General features: G+C 40.8%; 2 protein-coding genes across 2 annotated transcripts; one reads left to right on the forward strand and one right to left on the reverse strand.

The window, feature by feature from the left end:
* Window positions 1-3,836: 3,836 nt before the first annotated feature.
* Window positions 3,837-7,096, forward strand: tmem229a (transmembrane protein 229A). Its single transcript, XM_063905910.1, has one exon. The coding sequence runs from the start codon at window positions 4,108-4,110 to the stop codon at window positions 5,185-5,187; it is 1,080 nt and encodes a 359-aa protein (XP_063761980.1). The 5' UTR covers window positions 3,837-4,107; the 3' UTR covers window positions 5,188-7,096.
* A 328-nt stretch (window positions 7,097-7,424) lies between these two features.
* LOC134879408 (hyaluronidase PH-20-like) lies at window positions 7,425-15,508 on the reverse strand. Its single transcript, XM_063905909.1, has 8 exons — window positions 15,391-15,508; window positions 13,940-14,698; window positions 11,529-11,695; window positions 11,281-11,449; window positions 10,953-11,171; window positions 10,709-10,867; window positions 9,894-9,983; window positions 7,425-9,202 (listed from the first exon to the last, which is right to left on the reverse strand). The coding sequence occupies exons 2-8, from the start codon at window positions 14,684-14,686 to the stop codon at window positions 8,765-8,767; spliced, it is 1,989 nt and encodes a 662-aa protein (XP_063761979.1). The 5' UTR covers window positions 14,687-14,698; window positions 15,391-15,508; the 3' UTR covers window positions 7,425-8,764.
* Window positions 15,509-19,431: the final 3,923 nt, after the last annotated feature.

Consider the following 19,431-nt stretch of genomic DNA (forward strand, 5'->3'; position numbering starts at 1 on the left):
TGTCAGGGACTCGGTGTCCTCTGAGAAATTAAATTGGAATATAGCAAAGAGAAATACAAAGGGATCCAATATACGAGTCAGCGCTGACCTTTTCTATCTCTCTGTCTGAATCAAATTATATTAGGTACAGAATATTATCCGAAAACCCCAAGGTTAACTAACTACGTGTCTGTCTGATTCATAATTCCTATAGGTTATTTGAATATTGTACATTATTAAACGTACATGCACTATTAAGGAATATGTTTATGCATACTGAAACTGCAGCTTGTCGTTTGGTATGTGTCTTACTGATGTTGCATTAATTAACAGTAATATTACATAGGATTACAATGAAGTCAACTAGAATTGACCTGAAAATGGCCTTTTAACTGCAGAGGACATGCATGCAGTGTGTATAGATAACACCAACATAGTAAAACTACAGCATTTGCATTCAGTATGGCCAGATAATAGATAGATTTTGTTTTTTTAAAGGACAATTGTGACTCTTAAAGCCAGAAAAGCTCAACTTCTACTGTTTTTTCACCTCTAAAATAAGCGTTATTAGTCCCTAAACCAGGAGAAGGAGAAGTGTATTATTAGTTTAATCTCCTATATAATGCAAAATAAAGTAGAGTGGGGATGAACATTTTTAAAAAGGCAAACTCACGCGCACACATGTACCAAACATTTCCCGCTCGCTTCCGTTCGTCAGTAAATAATCATTGAACTTCACTAACGTCACTTTTCCCTTTCCCGTTTTTGTAGTGCGACAACAGGTGAACACGTGTTGGTGTCACATTTATTTAAACCTACATTAAACTCACCTATTTTACACTTTCATAAATTGCAGTGAACGGCAGATTCTTCTTTCCAGTTTGATTTTATTTTGAAAATACCGAAGTATGTCATTTCCGCCATTTAAATACGCTTTCCTCGTGTAATTCCGAGGTCACGTGACAGCTTTAATTATGATTTTTTTCCCCCCCCGTTTATTAATGATGGACAGGCATTTGAAATGGATCCAATAATAACACTACTATGTGACAGTTAAGGGATATAATGGGGTTTGTTTGAAACACTGCAATATGGCAGCAAATTAAGAAAACATACAAAGAAAGGAAGAAAGTATATTTCCTTAAATATTCTCTCATGTTAGCTAGCCCAACTGTCAGAAGTTCTGTACTGCTGACAAAGAGGCCCTTCATATTTGTCTTTCCACCTTCTCCATAAACACATCAGGAAGCAATACTTAAGAAATGACGGGGAGTAAGAATATGCTGATATCGTACGGCTGAAATACTATTTGTATCTGATGATGAATTTATATGATATATAACCTGTTCATTCATGATCTGTTTATTAAAACATTGCTGTGTAAATAGTATTTCCTTATTGAAAGTAAAGTCTACTGGGAGGAGCTCTGGGTTTTAAACAGACTGTCTTGTTTGGTTGCAGAGAAGTCAACAGCTGGGATATTTGTGAGCTAGTATTTGTTCTTGACATAAAGATAACCTGTTTTGTTTGAGTTTTTCAGACTGAAAATATTTTTGATTTTGTAAATAAATCCTTTGAGCACAATTTGTTCCCGGCTGATGTGACTGATGGGATTACACCATGCACACACACGCTGTTATCTCTGTGGCCCAGAAAGACCTGAGATATCTCTATTGCATCCTCACACACTTCTCTTCTGCCTGCACACTCCCTCCAAACAGACCTTCAAATGCAAACACACATAAATGCAGACGGATAAACACACACAAAGCTGAGTCATATTGAGTGTGATGACACTCACACTACACTTTCAAAATGAAAACAAACACATGTGAATAAAAACTCACACAAATGCATACTCCAAACACTGTGCATTCAGGACATAATGAGAAACACCCTAGTCTGAACCCATTAGAGCTGAACCAATAAGTAAGAATATCAACAACGCATCAATATAAAGATAGTAACAGGAAACCATTTGGGGAAGTGGTTGGAGACTTTGTGACAGGGCTGCATCTCCTTCATGCCATCATTCATCATCAAACAAAATGTAATTTCTTCTGTTTGATCATAACCGTAGACGTACATGGAGGACCATCTATCCAGCAGCAGGATAGTCTGTACTACCTTGTAACATCCTGATGAGGTGATGGATTAGTGAAGGCCTGCTTCATTAACAAATGGCTCTGGTGAGGGCCCGTATTGTCCTGATATTACAGCAGAGTGTTCTGATGTAATTATAATTAGTGAGGCGTAATTAAACAGAGTCAGGACGTCTCAGGGGGACGTGAGTTTTATTAATAACCCTGTCAGAGCCTAACTGTCCCATCTCCACTACAGCAATACAGCTACACCACCTCCTCCATCATTTTCTCTCCTGTGCTGCCTTCAGGGACTGTTGGAAATTTGGAAACATTGTTAGTGAGATGCAAAAACACACGGCACAAAGTGACAGTTATGACCTCACCACATTTAAACTTGTATAACCTGCACACAACTAACGCTGTTTTTATTGGCACACAAATCGAAATGTGCTTATTTAAAAGATTTGATTTACGAGCTGCCTGCCACATTTTTTATTGACTTTTTAGTTTGCTATTGCTTTTGTTTTGAATGATGATGACATGTTGTAGGAGAAGTTCTTATACTTAAGTAAAAGTAGAAGTATACTAGAGTGTAGGATCAAAATGTTCCTCCAGTGAAAGTAGAAAGTACTCTCATCTAAATGTACTTAAAGTAGCGACAGTAAAAGTAGTCATTGTCTGATTGGTCCATTTCAGAATAATATCTCTGATATGTTTTATAATGATTGATCATTAAAGTGTTCTCAGAGCTGGTAAAGGTGCAGCTAGTTTGAATGGCTTTGTATACTGCAGGGTAGCTGCTGGATTTACTGCAGGTGAACTACAGTCTGATTTAAGGGCTGATTATATTTACCATCATTAATCCTAATCTGCCTAGCAACTAAAGGGATTAAATCCATGTAGTGGAGTGAAAGTACATGATTTACCTCTGAATTGCAGTGGAGTCTTATCACAAAACATCATCAGACAGGTTAAAGTTTCACACATGCATACAGATCAGCAGTTAGTGTAAGTACGTGCAAAAGTGTGGCACTGTGCCCACAAAGGCGGGGAGGAGAAGACTGCTGGCTGTAAACAATGACTCACACAGGCTGTGTGAGGTGTAAGGAGACCAGTGTGTTCTGGTCAGTGGTGTAAAGTAACCGAGTAGATTAACTCAAGTATTGTTCTTAAATTCAATTTTGAGGGACTTGTACTTTACTTTCAATTTTTGCTACTCTGTACTTCTCCTGCACTACATTTATTTACTACCTTTAGTTGCTAGGCAGATTAGGATTAATGGTGGTAAATATAATCAGCCCTTAAATCAGACTTTAGTTCACCTGCAGTAAATCCAGCAGCTACCCTGCAGTATACAAAGCCATTCAAACTAGCTGCACCTTTACCAGCTCTGAGAACACTTTAATGATCAATCATTATAAAACATATCAGAGATATTATTCTGAAATGGACCAATCAAACAATGACTACTTTTACTGTCGCTACTTTAAGTACATTTAGATGAGAGTACTTTCTACTTTCACTGGAGGAACATTTAGAATACTTTTACTGTGACAGAGTATTCCTACACTCTGCTACTTCTACTTTCCTCAAGTACAAGATCTGAGTACTTCTACTTTACTCAAGTACAAGATCTGAGGAGTTCTACTTTACTCAAGAACAAGATCTGAGGAGTTCTACTGTTCATATACCATCATTCAAAACAAATGCAAAAGCAAACTATCATGGTCAAAATAAATAAACAATGTGGCAGACAGCTAGTGAAGAATTTGGAAAGACTAAATGTGTGCAAATATAAATTTTAGATGTGTGCAGGTTTTACACGTTTTGATGAGTAACACTGACTGAGCTTTTGAAAAGAATGTATTTCTTCCTCTCTGGTTGCCTTCTCAAACAGGGTTTACAAAAGACGTGTTTTTCCACGAGGTACTTGAACGCAGCCATGCGGTGAAGGAGATGCTTGCAGCCGCAGCTCTGCAGCGGAACACTGAACACAATGAGTGGGAAGAAGGAAGCTGAATCTCTGCACAACAAGTGACTGATCATGGCCAGTCCAAGGCAAGACAGTGTCCGGAGCCGCTCAGCAGAGCCTGATCCCGGGGGCCTGAAAACGGTGCAGATGCCCCACCGACAGGAACCGTCCGGAGAAGCAGGGGACGCGGAGGGATCGCTTCGGGAGCTGCCTCGATGGATGCGGTTTTACTTCTACGGGATGCACGGCGTGACTCTGGATGTCCTGCTCTCTTCGTTGCAGGGGTTTGTAAACCACAGAGACCCCAAACTGGTGGGCTTCTCCTCCCCTTATCTGTGCGTCATGCATTCACTGACCCACTTTGCACTGGAGAAGATATACTCTCAGAAGAGGAGTTTCCGAGGTCGGCCTGTGGTGTTCCATCTGGTTTTCTACCCCTCCATCTACATCGGGCTGCAGATCCTCATCGGGAACATCAACACACTGACGGAGCAGGTGAGGATGGTTTCCGGCACGCAGCTGGTGGTGCACTACATCCTGGCTCTGTATTTTGGGCATGTGTTCCACAGATGGCTGTCAAGACTGAGGTTTGACACCCCCTGCACCCCTGACCCTGCATGCAAACCCAGCCAGGTGGACAGAGGTCATGAGCCCCTTCAAGGTCTCCCCGGCTTTGTGCGTTTCCTGTTCTTTGGGATGCATGGCTTTCTGGACGAGGTGGTGTTCACCTCTGTTTTTAACCTGGTGGAGAAGTCTGACCGGACCCTGAGCGGCCACACCTCCCTGTGGTCCTTCCTGATGTATGGCAGCTGCAGCTACCTGGTGGAAAAGCTCTACTTCCACCTGCGCTTCAGCAGAGGCTGGGGGCCGTGGCGGAGGCTCCCCTTTTACGTGTGCTTCATCTACACCTGGGAGTTCTCCTGGGGCCTGGTTCTCAGGCAGTTCGGCGCCTGCTCCTGGGACTACTCCCACTATCCCTACAACTTCATGGGCCTCATCACGCTGCTGTACCTGCCGGGCTGGGTCTGCCTCAGCCTGTACCAAGACGTGCTCTCTAACGCCCTGATCAGGGTCAAGTGCACCAAAGATGTAACGGGTCCAAGCAACGGGAATGGAGAGGTCAACGGACAGCTGGAGAAAAAAATACTGTAAATTTGTATTTTCTAATGTTTAACTCAAGGGATAGTTTTGCACACATCAGACTAATGGAGACTAATATATTAATCAAATCAAACCGATTTGATAGAAATAATATAAGCTGATATTCATTAAGAAGTGCAATAGGTCAACATATTTACTCTGGGACCAGTTTGACCTTGATATGTTGGGGGATATGTTAATTGTTTATCTACAGAATATAACATTTTGGACGGTTGGTTAGCAATATGTTGCCGTGAGAACATAAAGACATTGGATTCAATATTATTGGATATGTATGGATCAAAAACGCAGGTCAAACACAACTAACCCTGAACTGCTCAGTGGTAAATTCAGATAACCTACTGCCATTTCTATCTGTCTGATGTAGAATACAGTTTTAATATTCATATTTTAAACAGTTTTCATGACTTTGGTAATGTGACTTTTCAGTGTTTTAATAGATTGCAGTGACAGACTTGCCATTTTATACATAACATGCATTATAACAGGTCTAGTCTGAGTTTGAAGTGTCATTAGCCTGCTTTAAATTGAGCTTATATCTGCATGCTTAAAGTAGACATTAAATAGCATCTAGAAGGTTTACAGATTACATTGAAAAGTCATAGGACTTATAAACAACTGGGCAGTAAAATCGTTTTTAAATGTTCATCCCTTTTTCCTTATAATTCAATGTAATACTATTTTTTCTCACTCATCATGTGACCCTGGATTGCACGGCAACTATTAGAGTAGTTTCAAATCCAGTAGACCGGATATATGTAGCATGGACACCTGTTGCTGAGAGGAAAGGAGGAGCGATGAAGTGAGATTTTACTGTGAATCTTTTCTAAACCAAACGTTACTCTGCTGCAGTGCCTTCCTGTGCTAACGGACTCAATTTAACTCAAACACACAAGGCTTGGTGTCCATGGGGCTCCAAGTGTTATATGAAAAGCAACGAGCAATTACTATTATAGAAGTATGTTAATCTTTAGCATCAATGAGGCTGCATTTCTTTACACTGGATCCACCCAAATAATGCACATTTAAATACAGCTGATACAGATTTCTATATCCAAAACAAACAAATGCATATTTTATATAAATGATTTATCAGCTTAGCTCAAAGTCAATCTAGTACAGACATATTGTAAATCCAGAAGTACATTTCTTTGGTTAAATATTCCCTAAATAAAGCATTTTTCTGATCTCCACATATGCTTTACGCTGGTTTTATGCCTTAAATTAGTATTAGTACCATGCACTGTGACTAAACTAAATCTGGTAAATCTTAGCAAACCTGTGTACTCTTTACAACTCACTTTGTCTGGTGAGTAACCACTACTTGGAGTTAGCATCACTAGCACCTGAATCTGTTTAATTTGCATTTTGACCTGTCATTAATGAAGAAACTCCTTCATTTATTTATAACTTTCCAAAGGAATTGATTTTAATTATTTCTGCTAGATGAAGATGTTTTTGGGGGTTCAGTAACTCTCGCAAAATATGGCAAAGGTAATGAGTTTCTTCATCAAATAATCAAATTGCATTTTGTCATTAGAAGGGTAACTGGTATATACTTAACATTATACACTTTATTTTATTAATAAAAATAGGCACAAATGTTCAAAACCATGTCAGAAGTGATAGAAATCGCACTGAAGGTTAACAGCATTCGTGTGGGGGTTTTGTTTTGTCCAACCTGGCAGCTATAGAGGTTCTTATATGTGTTCACTAAACCAGAGTGAAGGACTTTATAGAACCTTAAGATGCTCATGGCTAAGGGACTGTTTTTCTAAATACTTTACTTTTTGTCACTCACCAATTTAAAAAGAAAGACCACACTGTTTTTAGAAAGTTGACTCGCAATGGCATGTATTGTACGACTTTACTACTGAATTAAATCAGATTTTTTCCTGTTGCACGACTGGCGTTCGTTCATTCCTCTACTGTACTGTTAGCAAACGTTATTCATCAGGGTTTCAGTCCTTTTTTAACAGTCACTGTCATTGGCTAGCAGCCTAATTGACAACATATTTTATCTCAAGCAGGAAACAAGTCCGAAGACACAAACAACATGAGAGATAATGTTGGCCTACGCCCACAGAACACATAAGTCATTTCCTGGTACACACAAAAGGTATTTGTGTTTCCTTGCAGTACTACTTCCTTGTTAAGATATTATGATAAATAAATATGTTAACCAATACAGTGAGAAACCAACAACAAAAAAGGAAGCACCACAGTGGTTAAAATGAGGCTGCATTACCCTTTATGTATCAACCTGTCTTCTCCTTCTCAAAACAACCTGGCAGATTATCCTTATCACAAGCAAACAAGTGAACCCAGACTCCCAGAGGACACCGCCAACACACCGATGACGTACAGTATCTGCTGACAACCGCTCAGTGGGAATATACAAACTCCTCCAAAAACACTCATTAGCGTTCTCTATCAGAAGTACAGGACTGCTGTGTAAAAGGGTTAAAACACATGCTTATTTTAATTTAGCAGCATCACTATTATCCACATCATTAATAAAGCATCTGAAAAAAGCATGCTAATATGGCTAATACATGGGATGTAATAGAGGCCTCCTTAGGGATAAACACACAGAAACTTGGCTAATAATTCCCTGCTGCCTTTTTTTATAGCTTCAATATGTTCTATGTTTGGCCTTTAAAGCACATGTGTGAATGTGTGTACTCATAGCCCTGTCTTTAATAGCAAATCACAGGTATTTCATTTTTTAAAAAGCCATGATAAACTAAACCACCGGACCAAAGACAAAACAAAGCTAGCTTAGCTATTAGCTGGTCAAAAACAAGCTAATGCACTAGTTATTTATTTCCCTCATGAGTTTGAGACTTAAAAAATAGTAAAATAAGATTAATTTACTACTTATATTCACCCAGTAGCGATATACATGTTTCCAACTGAATGTTGCCCCACATTAGCAGCATCTGAAAGTAGGTAGCTGTTTGCTAACAACAGCAGCCAAAACAGCCTGCCAGGATGCTAAACTGTAGCTAGGTTCTTGTTGAGTTCTTCTCTAGTGGCCTAAACATCCATTAGCGTTGCTTTAAAGGCTGTGTACACATAGGTAATCACTTTCTGACTAGACCTCTTCACAGGTTGAAGTTGGGTGTAACAAAGCTGCTTATTATCTTAATTACACCTTTTCTGTATAAGAGAGCAGCTCTAATCAGGTAATACAAGTGAAAATACTTGTGCAAGGAGTGAGCAAAATCATCTTTTTGTTAACTACAGCCTTTACAAATGAACATTATCTTATATTCTGTGTATTGAGAGTCTATCGCAGAGCCGACCACTCCTATGCCTCCCTGCCTCTTTTAATTATTTACATATACAGTCAAATCAAATGCAAATACCTAGCAGACCTTTATACTACATAGTTTGTACATTTGAGATTTGGCATTGAAGACTATGGCACGTGTAACATTCTGTCAGTGGTCGTAGTATGCAGGCAAGATGAGGTAAGTACTTTAAATAACAGATGACCAGCCCTGGATAATGACAAAACCAGCTCTGATGTTTGGTTTAGAAGTGTCAAAGCAACAACAACATGCTAAACTGTCAAATAATTTTTACTATTGTCCTCAGTAAAACTGGTTTGTTTTGTATCCTCCAACATAGCTTTATTCAGAGTGTGAAATTTCTGGTAAAGTCCTTGCTTCACACTAAATTTCAGGGCCTTGGCTAGCTCTCTGTTAGTCCTGGGAGAGCAGCTCAGTCCTGTGTAGCACTGACAGCTAAACCCCTGGCGGAAAGCCTTCAGATCTGAGAGGGAAGGTCTCCCCAGGACAAGGAAGCGCTTCTGAACATGCAAGATCCGGAAATTCTCGGGGTTTAGATGGAGGTAGTGATCGGAGTTGTACTTCTTTCGGAGACAGCGGCCATTCCCTCGACACAGGAAGTTGCTGCAGAGCTGGGCGGCTACGGTCACATTGGTGATGTAAGGGTTGAGGGTGGAGGTGAGGTAGGACGAGAGGGCCGAACAAGATGTCTGGGGAGTAGAAGAAAAGAAAATACATGAAGTGAGAAGGTTAGGATTGCAAAGAAACACAGGGCTTTCACCAAGAGGCCCGGTGTGAAATTAAAAGTCAAGTATAATTTATTTAAAGATAGGTCCAGAACTTAAATAACTTGTTCAAGCCAAATCATGTTTTTTTACAAGTAGTTTTGTTTGTAATTCACATAACTAACCACATGTTCAAAACTGTGACTGTAATCCAGGATATAATAATGTTGAATGTCCGAAGTAAATACGTGTCATAAAAACAGAGGTTGCCTATTGCATTTACGCTTTTAAAAAATCAGAAAGAGGTGTTAATATGTGGAGATTATCCTGCTGAACAAACTTATTTTCTGCAATATACGGGAATCCAATTGGGGAAATCCCATTGCGTTTTGTCAAGGGAGATAACTTCCGGGTCGGCCTACAGAAATACATCACTGCTGCACCACACTTTAGTGAGGTGTCCTTCAAACACATGCAGTGCGAGTCACTTTCATCGAGCTGCCTTGAATCAAATAAAACGTCACACTGCCAACCAACAGGATCCCTCAGTATTTGTGTTGTATGAGTCAGTCACAGAGACGACAGCCTGCTATATCATCTGATTGAACTCATTGTGCTTGGTCTCTCTTCCTGCCGTCATTCAGCAGGTCAGTGCGGGGGTACAGGGTGATGTTACCTGGTCATCATAGTCAGCGCTTGCCCCCCACAGCACGGCACCGGACACCCCTACTGCTGCACTCTCCCCAATTGTGCTGACCAAGTCTCCCTGCACACAAATGGTTAAAAGTGCATTATTTTCTTTGTATAGATACATATACACTGCCCCACGCATTCACAAATTATACATGCATGTATATAATTGGAGTTTAAGTGGACGTTGTTGCAGGATTATCGCTTTTCAGAATAAGTTTCCCTCTTGGTGAATGGCACAAACTGTAAATTGCTTTGGATAAAAGCAGCAGCTAACGTGTAATAATATAATAAAGAAGTTCAAATTAGCATAACCTTAAACAACTACAACAGTAAAATGCAACATACACACTAATGCAACAGTGATATTAATACAAAACATACTGAAGGTCTATTAAGATGTCTAAAACACTAACATGGGGCATTTTACTGCACAGTGAATAGTTTTATGTAAGGTTTGGAATGCAGCACACCCAAAGTGTGGTATTAATAAGTAGGGAATCGAAATACTTCTTACACCTCTCCATGCATGGTGCACAGCCTTTTACTCTGGTTTTATTTCCCTGAAATCAACTCCTTATGCGAGGTGAGAAGACAGGATAAGGATTACCACCTGGGCAGGGTGGTGTTACACCAAGAAACCAAACTCCTGAGGCTGGGAACACCTCACTGCTGGGAGGAAGACGTAACTTTAGATGTAGCTAATGTAGTCAAGTGTGGGCACTCACTAGGATGTCATCTGTTCGAGATTGCCCGCTAATATATATTTTAGTTTTTAGTGAGTTCTCAGCTCTCAGGTACCTGGCTGAGGAAGCGTTTGTTCTCGTCCACAAAGACAGGTCTCATGTAAGCAAACACGGGCGCAGTGCCTCCCTGTCGAGGTAGGGCAGACACTCTCAGCGCTTCCTGGACGCGGTTCCTCACCATCAGGGCGGCTCTGGGATTGTCAGCCAGAGACACCTGAAACAGAGCCAGGATGCATAAAAAAATCCAAGGAGGTTACATATCAGAACGAATAGTAGGGATCCATGTTTTATTGCCCAACCTGCAGGTAGATGGAGGGGTAGAGCGCAGTGCTGGACTCCCACAGCCAGAGCAGCTCGTCGTTCTGCCTCCTCACCTCCCTGGAGCAGTGGCCGCTGTAGGAGGGCTCCTCCCAGCCGTAGTTGTAGCAGTGAGGGAACAGGTAGAAGCCCCACAGGTAGTTAGGCCTCATGGCTCGGCCCATCGCCAACATCCCGGACATGAGACTCTTAGCTGCCACCTAGAAGAGAAGGAAAGGACAGGAAAGGAATTCTGATTATGATCACTTCAACATTCATGAAAGTACTTCAGACTCTGAGATGTGTCATTTCCACAGTCGCTGTCCTGACCTGGAACTGAGTCTTGGCTCGTTCTGTGGCCTGCTGCAGGGTGAGGGAGCGCTCGGTTTGCAGGAGGTGAGCCACAGATAGAGTCTGGTAGATTCTCTTGGGGCCCCAGTTCCTATCCCACAGGGGGCGCCATTCCTCCCAGTCGATCACAGCCAGGCCTCGGTTCGTCCTGGAAGTAATGGAAGAAGAAGTACAAATTAAAGAGCATGTGTCAAACAATAAACTGGATCGTTTTTATTTATGCTCACTTGGATGGGATGTAGTAGTTGATGTCGGCTCTGGCCTTGTGCATATTGGCCCTCAGGTCCCCTCTCTGTGGGATGCCACCATTCAGCTGTTTCCTGCTGCGGGGGTCTATATGTGGGTAAAGACCCAGCCGGTCAGTGTAGAACAGAGAGAGGAACTGACCCGGGACCTGCAGCAGGGACAAGACAAAGTGATGCAAGATGTCTTCATGCATTAAGATTTTTATACTTTTTGTCTATATGTGATTGTAGATTTCTCCTAAATTCACCCAAAGTTATCTTTAGATGATGCCTTATTTGTATATTTAAACACAAACGCACTTTCCTAATGTCAGTTATTAACTGGAGAAGTTACACGGTGTTATCTAACACATTTTTACCTTTATTTACAGGTAGTGTCTAAAAGAAAGCATGGAATCTTTACCCTTGGCATGTTTCATTGACATATTTATAGATACAAATGTATAACTTTTTCCCTCTGTGTCTCTGCTAGATAAATATAAAATGACTTTTAAAAGACAGTGAAGAGGCCTCTATAAATCATCCTGTAATGCATTTAACTGGAGTAGTAAAACATGTAGGAACAGGAAACAATCGATTTTTGTTGCATGCACGCAAAACATGCAACAGCTCGCTCATAGCCGTTGTAACTTTAGTAAACACATCACCATAAATGTCCTTCAATGATAGCTTTATGTAATGTAAACTAGTTTGTGATTTGGTTACAGCATGTGTTATCCCAGCCTGGATTTGAAAGTCATAGTTAAACTTAACTGGATGCACAGATACAGTGGGGCAAAAAAGTATTTAGTCAGCCACCAATTGTGCAAGTTCTCCCATTTAAAAAGATGAGAGAGGCCTGTAATTTTTATCATAGGCATACCTCAACTATGAGAGACAAAATGAGAAAAAAAAATCCAGGAAATCACATTGACTGATTTTTAATGAATTTATTGGTAAATTCCTCGGTAAAATAAGTATTTGGTCACCTACAAACAAGCAAGATTTCTGGCTCTCACAGACCTGTAACTTCTTCTTTAAGAGGCTCCTCTGTCCTCCACTCGTTACCTGTATTAATGGCACCTTTTTGAACTCGTTATCAGTATGAAAGACACCTGTCCACAACCTCAAACAGTCATACTCCAAACTCCACTATGGCCAAGACCAAAGAGCTGTCAAAGGAGACCAGAGACTAAATTGTAGACCTGCACCAGGCTGGGAAAACTGAATCTGCAATAGGTAAGCAGCTTGGTGTGAAGAAATCAACTGTGGGAGCAATTATTAGAAAATGGAAGACATACAAGACCACTGCTAATCTCCCTCGATCTGGGGCTCCACGCAAGATCTCACCCCGTGGGGTCAAAATGATCACAAGAACGGTGAGCAAAAATCCCAGAACCACACGGGGGGACCTAGTGAATGACCTGCAGAGAGCTGGGACCAAAGTAACAGAGGCTACCATCAGTAACACACTACGCCGCCAGGGACTTAAATCCTGCAGTTCCAGACGTGTCCCCCTGCTTAAGCCAGTACATGTCCAGGCCCGTCCGAAGTTTGCTAGAGGGCATTTGGATGATCCAGAAGAGGATTGGGAGAATGTCATATGGTCAGATGAAACCAAAATAGAACTTTTTGGTCAAAACTCAACTCGTCGTATTTGGAGGAGAAAGAATGCAGAGTTGCATCCAAAGAACACCATACCTACTGTGAAGCATGGGGGTGGAAACATCATGCTTTGGGGCTGTTTTTCTGCAAAGGGACCAGGACGACTGATCCGTGTAAAGGAAAGAATGAATGGGGCCATGTATCGTGAGATTTTGAGTGAAAACCTCCTTCCATCAGCAAGGGCACTGAAGATGAAGCGTGGCTGGGTCTTTCAGCATGACAATGATCCCAAACACACCGCCAGGGCAACGAAGGAGTGGCTTCGTAAGAAGCATTTCAAGGTCCTGGAGTGGCCTAGCCAGTCTCCAGATCTCAACCCCATAGAAAATCTTTGGAGGGAGTTGAAAGTCCGTGTTGCCCAGCGACAGCCCCAAAACATCACTGCTTTAGAGGAGATCTGCACGGAGGAATGGGCCAAAATACCAGCAACAGTGTGTGAAAACCTTGTGAAGACTTACAGAAAACGTTTGACCTCTGTCATTGCCAACAAAGGGTATATAACAAAGTATTGAGATGAACTTTTGTTATTGACCAAATACTTATTTTCCACAATCATTTGAAATAAATCCTTTAAAAATTCTACAATGTGATTTCCTGGATTTTTTTTTCTCATTCTGTCTCTCATAGTTGAGGTATACCTATGATGAAAATTACAGGCCTCTCATCTTTTTAAATGGGAGAACTTGCACAATTGGTGGCTGACTAAATACTTTTTTGCCCCACTGTATCAGTCAAACATGTCCTCATACCTTAGCAGGTGTTGCCACTCCTTTAAAGGGCGAGGTGTCCAGTGAGACGTTGTACCTGTTACACACCAGATCAGGAATGTTCCAACTCACAATGAAAGGCTGGTGCTTGAACAACGGCACTGTGGTGTGGGGGAGGGGGAGGGGCAGGAGTGGTTTGGTCCGGCGAGAGGATGCTGTGTGCTGAGATGTGAGCGTTTTGGGTGAAGTTTTGGAAAGAGGAGGCGGTGATGTTTGAGCGCTTACGAGGAGTGATGCTGAAGAAGAAAGTTGGGTCGAAGAACTTTGAGGTGGAGGAGAAGATGGGGAACTGGTTGGATGTGAAGAGTTTGAGAGAGGGAATAGTTCAGCCGTGTGAAGGGGTAGTTTGACAGAACACACATGAGTCATTTTGGACGAATTGCATGGTGTGTTTTTGTGAAGAGGTGCTTTTTTACCAAGCAAATTATCTAAAGAAATTGGGCTTTTTCTGGGGGAGACTTGGTCAAAAACGTGGATAGACGTTGGGCTGATGGTGGAGGTGGATGCTTTCAGGATTGCAGGAGTGGTGAGGGCGTTAGAAATGGTTGATATGCTGGTGTTGCCAACAGGAGGCGGGAAGGCTGTGGGTGTTGCAGATAATGACAGAGCAGGCCAGGCGGAGAGGGTGAGAGCAGGGAGGATGGAGATGGGCAGAGGGGGGAAGATTGATGGGGTGAGAGACAGAAGCAGCATCACACAGCCTCCGCTCCTCTGTGTGACTGAAACCATTCTTCACCCAGGCTGAGGAGAAGAGGAGTAAAGACAAGAGACAATCAAACACTATAACAGCAGAATATGATGGACAATGCTTACAGAACATGGCAGGATATTCTTTCTTTATTCATTATTTGTCAGAATGTTATTTCATTCTGTGAAAACAGCTGAGAAAAGAAAGTGGAACAACCGTGTTTGTTGTTGTAATACTCATTTCAACCAGAAGAGGCTGAAGTGCACCACTAGCCAAGCAATGAATGGGACCAAAGGCAATAAACACAAGGTGCATAAAGTATATAGTGTGTTATAAAATCAAGTCATGACTGTATCAAGAGAAACAATGATTCATTTCAGTAAATGAAAAATATTCTTGCAAAAATGGAAGACATTGTTTTGCTTGTTCCTACAGTACTTTAAGTCCTAAACTCAGGACAGAAAACAATTTAAATCAGACTTGGATCGCCATCATTTCTCTCTCTCACTTGCCTAGTTTAGTGTCTTTAGTTACCTTACATATTTAGGTACAGTAAAATACCTTTCTCTCTATTCTGCTGTGCTCTCAACTCAGGCCTAAAATCTGACCGAAATCTGAGATTCCTCCCAAGAACAACAAAGCTTAATCCTGACGTAAACTGATCTATATTTCTAAATCTTGATGACAATCATGAACCACAACATTCCAACTCAAATCCAACTTTCAGATTAAAAAGACACAATACCTGGACATGCCTTCAGTGGATCCGTCTCACCATAGCAAGTGTTGACCGGAGCAATGTGTCCTCACTTGAGATGACACGGTCTGATATAGTAGGGGGGGCGCTCAGTGGGCAGTGCCGGGTACAGCGATGCCCTTCCTTCTCTGTTGTTTTGTCTCAGAAAGGACTCTTGTCTCGCATGGTGCCAAGTTTATCTTGGAGCAGAGAGGAAGAAACACCTGGGTGTGAGGTCGTGGTTCTTTCACTGTCCTCACAGGGAGGGGAAATCAGAATGGAGACTACATTGTTATTGAGCTGGTGTTGAAATAAATAAATAACACAATGGAGGCTGTGAAAGCAAATGGGATTACTCTATAATCTCGCTCAATATTTCACATCTACAGGCAGAGTTCATGTCTCCTTTTTTAAAGTCATGACAGGTAACCATTAGTGACTCTAAAGTTGATTTTGTGAGTAATATGGATACATATGGAGACATAAACGTACAGAACAACATAGATCTCTTCAAGATAACGCCACATTTTTGGCTTCCTTTTCTCTTCTTTTCAAAAATCAATCAAATGAAGTAGTTTGAAACAATACCATTGGGTTGAAGGTGGGTCTGATTGCAAAAAGTGATGGCAGAATATGCTACATGCTACAAGCAGCCAACATGTTTACATTCTGCCCCTCCAGTTAGGAGACAGGAAAGTTTGCGCCTAGGTGCCAACAGAGGATTTGCTTCCAGACGAAAATAACTTTATTAACTAAGAATATCTTTTCACTGCCATGTCACAAATAATTGTTCGTTGGACTGTTTACCCTGCACATGTTTTTATGCGTCTGGTCAGGGACACGTAATACCAAATGGTGGTGGTCATCTCACAGGTTAGAGGCACAGTGTGAACAGTGGCTGTTTTCAGGACAGGGCTTTCTGTTGTTCAGATAATACAGCTACATTTGGAGGTTCTAAAATGTAAAAATGGAGAATTCAGTGTCTTTTTTATTATTATAAACCAGGTCTAGGTGCTTTCAGAATAGCCTACTGTGAACACGCTCAATCCACGGAGAAAAGCTAGTATTCAGAAACTCTGAATTGTGTACGGTTGTGACGTCACTACTATTCTTTCATGACGTGTAAAAGAGAAGATCCAAATATGCAGATGCGGAAAAACAGGAACCACTGACCAATAAACAAACAGGCGTTCAAACAAAGCATTTCACAAAGAAGGTGGATGCAGCTATATTCAGACACACAGTATGAGAAAATTAAAGTGTTTTATGAACATTAAAGTAGGTAAACATGTTTAAATAGAGACCTGAAATAACAGTATGAACCAGAGAGTGAGTGTAATATGTCTCCTTTAAGTAAACAGTCACATTTTTAAGTAAAACAAGTGTTCGCTCTTGACCTCAGAATTAAATTGACCAATGGTAAAAATGGAAAGTTACTGAGAAATGGGTTTATTTTTCTATTACACGTTAGATTATATGAGATTAGATTAGATTGGATTAGATTGGATTAGATTAGAATAGATTAGATCAAATGTTCCTGTGAAGGTTCAGTACCAGATACTAAAAAATAAAATATTTTTTGCCCAACAAACAAAAGGTTTATTCTTACCCTTTTAATCTGATTATGTCATCTCTGATAGATCGGCACCATGCAGTCATCTGATAGATTTAATGTCAAACTGATCAGGTATTTATTTACACACTGACAAACCACATGACATTTCCTTATTCCTGTGCTTAGGTCATTGTTTTCCACAGCACAGGTTTTGCAAAGGTAGCCCAAAACTAAGTAAACGTCTCCTGCTTTGCATGACCTGCATTGTTTGACATCCAAATCATGACACCGCAACACTGCCACTACTGTTATTGAGACACAAAACACACATGAAAAGATTTGTTATTTGAACAGATGGGCAGCACTCTCTTCATTCTCCCAGCTGCCTGATGATGTGTGCATGCAGCATTTTGCACAATGGCACAACATGGGTATTGTGCTCTGGCATAAATGTTGATCTAATGTAATTTGATCCAGTAAGCACTGTGCTGAGTGCACTGAGGAGCATCAGCAGTGTAGTATCTACTGTAATGCTGCCATCTTGTGGTTAGGATGTACACATGGGGCAACAATTCCCACTTGTGAGTTTTTTTAGGGATTCATTTGTGTATGTGATGTATGCAAACCTGATTCCTATTTACAAAGCAAAGCGTCGCCCCTGGCACACCATTATACTTTGCCTGTTGTCATGACCCCATTGTGTTATTTCCCCCAAAATATTAAACAGGATGAGGAGATATGGAAAGGCCAACTTCATTAATAATTCATACTGAGGCCTGTAGGGGGATGTCTTCCTCCAGAATTCAAGATATAATATTCATGTTGTCCTCTTCCTCCTCTCATAACCTCTTTTGTTTTGGAAAGTGGGTCAAATAAATGTTTTACAAGGGGAGCCCCAGAAGGTGGGTCTGCATAACCCTCAAAACACATCCGCAGAGTTTTCCATTACTTAAATACACACTATAATACATATATATCAAACATGTAAAGGCACATTTAAAGGGAATTGTGGTTGCATGAAGTGCTTATCCATAGTCAGTGTTTTACGGCATGCCTTAGGTTTGGAAAAGTGGGGTACCAGCATGAAAGGTAAACAATGTACTGCTGTGTAGAGAAGCAAATCGCATTTAAGCCACTTAAAGGCTCAACTAAACAATTGCAAATTCAACTTTTTTCATTGCTTTACCTCGCTGTTGGAAAGCCCTTTCAGACGGATCACTGAGGTCGTTATATCCATCTATATTCTCCTTAACGCCACCAGACTTAAGGCTGTGTTATTGTGTTGTTTTATCTAACTAATTATCTAAGTCAGCGGTATTTCAGCATCTCTGATTCTCAGACCTGCAAGGTACAATTCATATTTTTGCCAATTAAGTCTGGTGGCTTTGGTTAAAAAATATATAATGTATAGCTGTCTGACCACAAGGAGCAGTGATAGAATACGATATGTCATTATTTTTTGAATTTTTAGGCCTATCTTATACTTTCTCTGCCATGTCCTTCACAGCAATACATAGCTTTCTTCCCAGGCTATTATAGGTTTCATCTACTGTAGGTAAAGCACTGACTATGGATAAATACCTTGTACAACCCCACAAGACGTATCTTCTCACACCTGACACATTCTCCCTCGTTGTCATTGCTCAGAAATGTCAGTTAGGTATCTTGCACAAGCAACAGTATCTGCTCAGTTCACTTGTCTTGTTTGTGTGTGAGTAAGTGCATACCAAGGATTACTAGCTGTCAGTATCACTGAGTTTCTGTGAATAGAGCATGTGTATCTTTCTCAATATGTCAGTGGATGAACATGTGCTGATGTAATTGCTTACGTTGTAACATGATTTAGTAAAATTGGGTTTAATGCACTGGGCTAAAATCACAGTTTTACTATTTATCTTTAGGCGTACTTTCTTTCTCCAGCTGCTTTTATTCATCTCCTGCCCTTCCTTTCCTAATTAGCTGCTAAAAAGTGTAATTTTTTCATGTTCATTATGAGTCATTTCTAACAACTCTATACCTTGCCAAGCCAAGGCGAGATGGAGTAGAGCAGATTTCCTCCAGGCGCTTCTCTGCCTGTTAGTCGGGTGTTTCAGGTTTAACAAGTTTTCTTGAGAGGAGCAGGGAACCAGGTTGAAACAAGTGGAAGCACATGGAAGTGAGTGTGAAAAAGTCCAGGGCAGCTTTAGTTTATGATCAAATTAAGATCTACAGAACGAGTTTACAGCCTAGATAAGGATAATATTTATTGGAGAACAGTGAGTAGTAGGAAGGTATCAGTTTATCTGTAATGTCTGAGCTATCTTTCTCATACTGATAAGGCTATGCTGATAAGGCTGAAATCAACAAATGTTGTAAATATTCAGAAAATTCCACAGTTAAATTAAAGTCATATTAAGTGTTTTAAGAGCAATATTGTTGCGTCTTCATCTGGACATTACTGTTTAGTTTTCATCATTAAAGCTGAGTGTGGTTACTGTACAACACAATGACCTATG

This window comes from Eleginops maclovinus, chromosome 17 (assembly GCF_036324505.1).
Source record: "Eleginops maclovinus isolate JMC-PN-2008 ecotype Puerto Natales chromosome 17, JC_Emac_rtc_rv5, whole genome shotgun sequence".
Lineage (NCBI taxonomy): Eukaryota > Metazoa > Chordata > Actinopteri > Perciformes > Eleginopidae > Eleginops > Eleginops maclovinus.

Excerpts from the sequence above, each read along its gene's own strand:
- tmem229a (XM_063905910.1), top strand. The coding sequence starts at position 4,108 with ATGGCCAGTCCAAGGCAAGACAGTGTCCGGAGCCGCTCAGCAGAGCCT.
- LOC134879408 (XM_063905909.1), bottom strand. The coding sequence starts at position 14,686 with ATGGTTTCAGTCACACAGAGGAGCGGAGGCTGTGTGATGCTGCTTCTG. Across the intron at positions 11,696-13,939 it reads GAGTGGCAACACCTGCTAAG|GTCCCGGGTCAGTTCCTCTC; the intron begins GTATGAGGACAT and ends TCCCTGCTGCAG. Across the intron at positions 11,450-11,528 it reads AACTACTACATCCCATCCAA|GACGAACCGAGGCCTGGCTG; the intron begins GTGAGCATAAAT and ends CATTACTTCCAG.